General features: G+C 40.0%; 2 protein-coding genes across 2 annotated transcripts in view; one reads left to right on the top strand and one right to left on the bottom strand.

The window, feature by feature from the left end:
• Positions 1-1,290, top strand: part of LOC109484880 (melatonin receptor type 1B-A-like) — a 3,847-nt gene extending 2,557 nt beyond the window's left edge. Inside the window, exon 2 of the mRNA XM_019788237.1 lies at positions 389-1,290. Within this exon, the coding sequence (XP_019643796.1) occupies positions 389-1,290 (902 nt within the window). The remainder of the gene's footprint in view (positions 1-388) is intronic.
• Positions 1,291-5,972: 4,682 nt separating this feature from the next.
• The window catches only part of LOC109484881 (intron-binding protein aquarius-like), a 48,170-nt gene continuing 45,033 nt past the window's right edge, over positions 5,973-9,109 (bottom strand). Inside the window, 3 exon segments of the mRNA XM_019788238.1 lie at positions 5,973-6,780; positions 7,702-7,815; positions 8,866-8,928. Coding sequence (XP_019643797.1) covers positions 6,472-6,780; positions 7,702-7,815; positions 8,866-8,928 — 486 coding nt within the window. The 3' untranslated portion in view covers positions 5,973-6,471.

Genomic DNA, 9,109 nt, shown 5'->3' on the forward strand with positions numbered 1-9,109 from the left:
TAAGAAAAAGCCAGGTGCACCATTTTTCGACTTGAACTACATTTTTATAACAGCTAATATCCTCATGAAAAGAATAAAAAAAAAATCCGTCCACAAATAATAGAGTTATGACGTTGACCTTAATGGGGACATGCCATATCTGCTGCAGCATAATCTTCCGATTACATCTCTTTCTGACGAAAGCAATAACTTTGTCAATTCCACGCTCTCCTCTTCGTTTGCAAACACAATTATTTCTCTATTCTCAGCAAAACACGTCTCAAAACGTTACATAGATTGCTTAGTAAGAACAATATTTCCGTTGCTGCATCTTGATAATCTTCAATTTTAGTTCATAAAGACAAACGTTAGCGAACATTAACATTAACATGGAACATTAATATTGCAGTTATCATCGTTGCGACGGTCATTGGTAACCTCCTCCTTATTGTGGTCATCCTGAAGAACAAAGAATTGAAGAAAGCCATCAACATCCCCCTGGCTAGTCTTAGCAGTTCTGACATCATCTTCGCCATCTTGCTTTGCTTTTGGGCCCAGAATCACGTGTACCCCGAATGGGAGACTCCAGCAGCACTGTGCTGGCTTATTGGGTACCTTACTCCTGTGATATGGGCCGTGGCATCATGGCACATGCTGTGTATCGTCCTTACGTCTTACTTCAAGATCTGTACCAACAGTACACGTCTGAAGTCCACACGTACGGTCGGTATCATGCTCTTCTTCACATGGTTGATTCCCGCTGTTACTATCTTGCCTCTTGTGATCATTGAAGAAGTGAAGTTAGACCCGAAGCTGAAACAGTGCGGAGTGTCAATGTCGGAAAAACTCTGGGCAAAATTGCTTGTGATCTTGATAAACTTCTTCATCCCGTTCATTGGGGCCTTCGTCTTTTACGGTCTCATCGAAAACCATGTGAGAAAGAGCAAGGAACGTGTTGAAGCTAACAAAATGGCCGGCCTCAAACCAAACCGTTTGGCAGTGCAATACTCTCGTGGACAGAAGGATGATGCTTCTCCTTCCACGAGCAATGTAACAATCACAACGCCTCCACAAAACCCGGAGGATAAAAATGTGCGAGATGAAGAAACAGACAATGACGGTGTAGGATCGGAGATGTACAAAAACTCCTCAGACACATCAAGTGATGAGGAACAAAATGTCACAAAGTCAACTGGGGTCCATATCACGTCCCCACCATGTGACTGTGTCCCTGACTATGCTGACACCACCCCTGACACCGCCCCTGACTGTGCTGACACCACCCCTGACACCGCCCCTGACGTGTGCTGACACCACCCTGACACCGCCCTGACTGTGCTGACACCACCCCTGACACCGCCCCTGACTGTGCTGACACCACCCCTGACACCGCCCCTGACTGTGCTGACACCACCCCTGACACCGCCCCTGACTGTGTAGTAGGGGAGGGCGAGAAAAAGCCCACACCAAACGTTAAGAAAGGCAACGGCTGTGTTGTGTTGGCTGACGACAGAATCTTAACATTAGATGATGACGAACCACAAAACAGTGACCTCGCCATGCCAGATAAACCCAAAGGCAGTTTCCAGGCTACTTCCTCACCAGGCACAAGTAAACAACGGCGCCATGTTGGTCAGGGCCAGAATGCACATGAAAGCCAAAAAAACAATGACAACACTGAGCCGAAATGTACGATCATAATTGTGCCTGCAGAGCTAGATCAGGCAGATATAGATGAACAAAAGCAAGCTGTCCCAGGCAACAGATCACAAAACCGTATCAAGAAGAGAAAGTCTGCCGACAGAATGCTAGCCAATATGAGGATAATATTACTTCTCGTCTTCACCCTCTGCTGTCTGCCCATTTCCGTGATGGTGTGTTTCTACAGTTACGTCCCAACAGAAGCCTTTGCTGTCGGGCAGGTCCTGGCTTCACTTATTGGCGTCCTAAACCCGATCATTTACGGCGCGATGAACACAAATATCCGCCGAGCGTACAAACGTGTCCTGGACAGCATGCTCGACAACATAACCTGAGCTTCTGTTTGCCTGATTGGAAGGAAAAGTTCGTATTCTAGTTTTGCGGATCGAAGTCACAAAATGATTATGAGCAGACGGCATGAACATAAATGATGGTAAAAAGAAAAACGCATAGAGTTTGCATTTGTTTTCGAGTTTGAATTTCTTGCACTTATGTATGGTATGTTTTGTCATTAATTGAAGGAAAAAAAATCAAACTATATCTATATATAAACAGGATAAAAAGTTCCATTTCCATCCAAAAACACCATCAAGACACTTTTTAACGTGAACCTAATTTTTGGAGGGCTTTCATTGGCATTCTTGTGTTCCACTACATACATGTATGTACAACATGGCGCAAAACCGTCAACGTTAGATATTTCAAGAGCAATTAAAACATTGCATTGGTCAGATCCGGAGAGGAAATTAAAAGAATAATAAGTTGGTCCGGTTCTATTGAGTTCATAGCTATAACATATTAGAGAACGTGACAAGCTTAAGTTCCATCTCAGTACCAAAACACCACTTACTTTTTTAGGTACTTTTGTTTGAACTTTAAAGTAAAATCAGGACCAAATTTAAAAATGCAGTACAGAAATCTCAGGTTTTCAACACATCCGTACCTCACACTAGCCAACAGCCAATGTGATATGATATATTTATATTGATATCTAAAGAAAATACGAATATATACTATAATTCCAAGAAGGATTACAGGACTAAAATAGAATCCTAAGGCTATAAAATCCTACACCGGTCATTGCCTTTAAAATGCCAAATGATCCAAAGAAAAGGATCGACGTGGCCTTACCTTTTGTAATTGATACCTCGTCGAAAAAGGTATATTGGTACTTTCAGTGTCATTTATTTTTAAAGTACCCTACCGAAATAGAGCTAATTTGTACAGAAATGTCAGGTTTTCTACTCAACCGTACGCACAGACTTCAGACTTACAGCCTGTGTATATCACTAACCAATGTGATATGGTAGATTCAAATTGAAATGTAATACGTACGTATGAAATACGTACATATACTCATAAAAGGATCTAAACTTATATATACTAACCATGGACTTTGACTTGTTCCAATCCTACACCGGTCATTGCCTTTAAAATGCCAAAAGTCCAAAGAAAAGGATTGACGTGGCCCCTTTGGTAATGCTCTCATTGATCCCTCGTCGAAAAATATATATTGGTACTTTCAGTGCCATTTTTTTTAAATGAACGAACACGACTTCATTGACTTTAAATCTATCGGTAGGATTTCAAACAATAAGAATCTACTAGATATTGAAGCCAACAAGTGCATCATTTGTATATGACGAACATAGAAGTGTATTTTAATCATTACCTGGGACTGAACACTGAATATTAATTTAATGTTAATAATTTTGAATTCGAAATCCTACCAGATGTATCTTAAAAAAATATTTGTGTCGCTTTGTATTTATTCAAGAAATGCTGTTATTTACAACGTACGTAGAGCTACAGTTTTGTGTAACCGATTCGAAACCTTACTGCTATATTTACGGATTTTAAAATCATACCAGATGTAATGTTTTTGTTCAAGTAATGCCGTTAATTAAAAACTTGGATATTAATTCAATGTTAAGGATTATAAGACCTGATATCACATGTAACTTACATCATATCACTACTTGTGTTTTACTTGTTTAACTATATATTGTGTGAAAGGTTTAACAATAGGAGTGAGGAGTTTTAAAGTTGTCTAATTTTCTTGTATGGCTTTCAAAGAATAAGGGTCTAGATATTGAAGCCAACCAGGCATGATTTGTATGATGATATCAGATGTGCTTTTAACTATTATATGGAATGGAACACTTTGAAATTAATTTGATGTTATAAGGATTTTAACACCATACCACACGTAATGTATAGACTATTTGTGTTGTTTTTGCGAGTTTTGGGGTACGTATTCCAGTAATATTGTTATAAGTATAACTTAGTTTGTGCAAAAGATTTCACTGTGGTAGTGAGGAATTTTACTTGAACATACTTGTGGATTAGATCCGAGAAACAACATTTTCAATGTAACTTACATGTACATAAGCCGGCGTCGCACTGTTAATTAATAATAAGAACATTCGGTTGCGAATTCGCGATCATAACGCGATTTTTTTTTAATGGGGTCTTTGAGCCGGTAGGGTATGGATAGCCAGAAAATTCCTCGAATTTCAAATTCGCCAGAGTCTTATAAAAATCGCCTGAAAATCTTATTATTGATCTGTTATGTTGGACGGGCCTCAGTGTGATCGGCGAACATCAAGCGATCCCTAAAAATCGCACTGTGAACGAGCTCAAGACCATTTGATACTGTCCTTTGCGACCACCGAAAAATATGCTTGGAGACTAACAGACGAAAATATCCTTTGAGAGCTAACAGAAAGCTTTTTTCTACTGCGTTACGCCGGCTTTATGAAGATGTGTTTTCCTTTGTTGTACATGTATTAAGTTAAACACAGTTTGTAAATTTGCCACCGGAGTTGAGTATCGTTCATTTTGCTGATCATTCTTGTGAATTTGTGATAATGCTCTCTTGTAATACAAGATGACAAAGATGAGTGTATATGGAAAGATTTGTTGTAACATTGTAACGTCACCGTGTGACGGTGATGATGACAACGTTGGCACTACTGTAAAACTCACCAGTGGATGAGTGCATGGTTCAAAAGCGACACAAACTGGATTTGGTTGGTACTGCAGAGTAACTTGTATGCCAAACATTTAGGTATGTAATGGTGATCATGAGGGATGCATTGTTGTTATACGGCTATAACGTGAACTCCAGTGAACATGATTCTGTTGATACTTTGTGGAAAGTTGTGCGCACAATAAAAAAATTGCACGGAAAAAGTAAACAGTCTGTTTTCTGTTAATTTCTACTTGATTTCTTGTCAACCCTGATCAAATCTAGATGCAGAATAACAGTCTCGGGATATGTTTTGACGACATAATTAAGCGATACCTAAGTTGTTTCTATACTAAACACTTCTGTAATAAACCCTTCACTATAATGAAAGTTACAGTTTCCACAGTTCACACAGCACAGTCTATTCTAGAAGACACTATAAAATTGGTCTAGTGTATGTAATGTATGCAATACATTGATACAGTGCAAAACTGCTGTCTGAAGTATATAGATATGACCAAAATAATTATGAAAGCAAAGACATTACAGGCCTGTAGTACTGAAAAGTAATCTAACATGATTATTATGGGTTCACCACACCACGAAGTGGTGTGGTGAAACCATATTGCTTTTTCTGATGTTTCTTCTCCTTCTCCTCCTCCTTCTCCTCCTCCTGCCATATCTTTAAATGGATTCAGCTTCTTCATTTTAGGGCCTAAGGTCCTGAAATTTGGTATGGAGGTACAGTGGGCAAATACCCCTAGGCGTTTTTTAAATTATTGTGATACAGGCTTTTAGAATGGTTTTATTTGAGTTTTTTGGCTGTGTAATAGCTAATGTATTACTGTGTAAGTGTGCAGTGTTTACCACATTTGGACATGAGTCATCACAATGGCATGCAAGGCATCAACCAATAGGCATGCAGCTTTCCTCTATTCTCCTTGCTGATTGGCTGTTGGGATTTAACTGGCTTAACTTCATTTACACCTGCACAGAGCCATGCCATACTGACAGTATGTCTGTATTCAAGTGTTTTGGTAGGTATTTTAAGCTTTCCTGCTCCAGCATTGGAATGCGGGCTATGAACGCTTCTTTTTATCTTGAAAATCAACAGTTTGCATTATGCAATCCTAACCAATAATGTAGGGAATAGCTATCCAACTGTTGTAGTCTTAGTTGTATGTTACTTCATACTATAGTTATATCAATGTAAAGCATTGTTTTCCCTTGTGTTTCTCATTCTTTCCCTGCCATGTGGTAAAATGTGGTGAACCCATCGCTATATTTGCTCCAAAGCAAATATTGGCCTTTCTAGTAATATCTGCTTTTACAACATAAAAGTACACATACTTGTTATCTATACGTTAACAAAATTTCACGTTCTGAGGAAAATGGACATGTTCCCAGAACTTAACCTTCATGGTAGTGGGAGAGGGGGCAGAACATAAATGATTTCATAATCATGGTACTGATAAATTTATGGTACAGAAGTGACTGTGAAAACTGTGAACAAAAGTAGAAAAAAAATAACAGTAGGTCCCCTTAGCTCAACTTTGTTGAAAAAATACTTCTAGTTCGTCTTGCCTTCTTCACTCTTTGTCTCTCACACCTCCTTCCTTGCCTCTCCATCCCCTTTTCTGTGGCCCCTCCCCCTTCCCTTTGTCTTCCTTGTCCTCCTCATTCTGCCTTATTCTAGTTCTTCTTGTCTTCTTCTTCACTCTTTGTGTCTCCCACATCTTGCCCCCCTCCCCCTCCATCCCCTTTTCTGTGCGCTCCTTTCCCTTATTTTGCCCTCCCCATCCTGCTCATTCTGCCTTATTCTAGTTCTTCTTGTCTTCTTCTTCACTCTTTTTGTCTGCCACATCCCCTTCCTTGCCCCCCTCCCCCTCCATCACCTTTTCTGTGGGCTCCTCCCCCTTCCTTTTGTCCTCCCCATCCTCATCTTCCTCCCCCTCACTGTCACTGTCCCTGCCTGGGTGTTCAGGCATCTTCACATGTTCCCGCTCCTCTTCCATCTTCTCCTCTTTCTCCTCCTCCTCCTCCTCCTTCTCCTTTGGTGGCTGTGATGATGGCCTGGGCTTTGCAGGAGGTCTCAGCTCTCGGAACCTTCGCTGCATCCTCTGCTCAGCCTAGGATGGCATATGGACATCAGTTCATCAGTTTAAAGAAGAGTATTAAAAAAAAAGATTCGAGGAAAAACACAAAATGACACAAAGTGTAACATAAAACTCTTACCTACAATATATGTATATATGACAATAAAAAATATAGAAATGTTGCCTTGAAGATACTGTCACATCACGACTGTCACATCATGAAATAGTGAATATCAAAAGTTCTTTCCTCACAACCACTTGTTTACAAGCGCCAATGTTGTGGTGACCGTCTGTCAGCTTCATCAGGGCTATAATGACTGGTTCACAGTGCACTAAAGCTAGGTGTTGCAGTGTACAGTGCACACGTACATGCTTCAATGAAATTATTTACAGATTATCAGATACTACATCACAGATTATCCAGAAATATTGATTGATGCGCTACCATAAAATAAGACAAAAATGACCACGGAAAACTTAAATTGATCAATAGAACATTGATGTCTTCCGAATGGTATGGCCACATCAGTTGTACATGTAGGTCATTGTATGAGATTGACAAGGATCCATTGTCCTCACCACATGTGGTGTCGTGTGGCGTAAACTGTAGAGTGTTCAGAACTTAGAGGACCCTGGTTCGAATCTTGCAGTGTCACCCATCTTGTGCCCTTGAGAAAGGCTCTATTTACAACTTTACACACTTCACTCAGGTGTAAATGAGTACATTTGTACCTCGCTTCAGTTAGGGACGTCCTGTCGAATAGGAGTTAAATGGAGGTCCTGTGTTTGGGGAGAGCCACACCCCACGCACGTTAAAGAACCCACCACATCTTTTGAAAAAGAGTAGGGGCATACCTAACTATCTAGTGATTCACTACGGACTCCTGGAAGAATGGAGAGAAATTCACAATAATGGAGATTCTATGAAACAAACAAACAAACAAACAAACAAACCCTCATGGCCTCCTGCATGTGGTGCACCTGCCTGTTGTACATGTCGTACACAAACTGTGCCATGTGGGGCATGTCCTGGATTACAACTGGGGCACCATAGGGCGGATCTCCATTCTGAAAAATAGTTTTTAAGAAAGATAACATTTTCAAAGCAAAATGCATAATGAGTACAATGTACCTTCACATGGTGTAGCCTAGCAAACTACTATAAGGTGAAACTAATCCTTGCAATGTAACCCAACACCACAGGGTGTTTGCTTCAGCACCCGGTTACCATGGTGACAGCCATCTGGTCCAGGTCATTGACCTTGTGTATTTGGAATGGAAAAAGAGACAGAGCAAAAACAATATGTACAGTATTCCTTCTACGAAGGTAAACTTATAGAAGTCGTATACAACGTAACTTCCAGTATGTACATTGTAGGTACGGTTTGTGATCTGGCTATCAAAATACATTAACGTTTCTGACAAACAGCCCTACCCATTGTAAAATTTTGTTTAATATTATTCCTTTCAACTCATCTGTCCATCCCGCCAAACACACAAACATGAAACCATCAATGGTGAAAACAATACTTCCGATATAACATTCAAGTTGAAATACTAAGTACCCATAAGGCAACACCAAGTAAATTTTATGGATGACGTCCAGGCGCGCATTGATTTTGGCTTGTTCCTAGAAAAAAAAACGAGAAATTCCGCTTCCTGTAACTATGACCAAAGAGTCACGACAGTGCCGCAAATCGTTAGATTGATGTAAAACCCTTAACGCGAAATGGGTAAAGAGCACATGCTTTGTTTCTGCAGGCCTGCAAAAATGTGAAAGAAACAGGACAGGACGACAACTGCTGTTCCACCTGATTTATTGCTGTTTTGATGATGAATAAAAGACTTCTTGCTTGTTAATCTGTGTCACCTCATTCAATTTGTGTCCTAACATTTGTCGTCTCTTAGTATATTTCTAATCTAGGCATCTTGTTTTTAAGGGCCCTTCTTGTTTTTTTTTTCGCCCTCTCGCATTAGATATAGGGTCTCCAAAGGACGTCATCCATAAAATTTACTTGGTGTGGCCTAATCAAGTTATACAAGAGTGCAACATCAACTCATTCTCAACAAGACTCATCTAAAAAAAGCAAATAATACACAACAGACCAGTGTACTCACCTTGCGCAAGGTAGGGTATGTTTCGTGTGGGGTCAAATGCAGCTTCAGTGGCCTTTCCATCAACTGTGACACAGAGAGAAATCATTTTTAACTTCTTCAAATGCCTTTGAAAAATCTCTGCAGGAAAGCCTTACAGTTTGTTATTTCGCTGAGTGGTACAATTTCTCACATGGCATATCAATTTAGTTCCCTTTGTGTTTTATCAACTAATTAGTGTTAGGACTTCAATGTGAACAGCATTATG

This window comes from Branchiostoma belcheri, unplaced genomic scaffold (genome assembly GCF_001625305.1).
Source record: "Branchiostoma belcheri isolate BF01 breed outbred unplaced genomic scaffold, Haploidv18h27 scaffold71, whole genome shotgun sequence".
NCBI classification, from domain to species: Eukaryota; Metazoa; Chordata; class Leptocardii; order Amphioxiformes; family Branchiostomatidae; genus Branchiostoma; species Branchiostoma belcheri.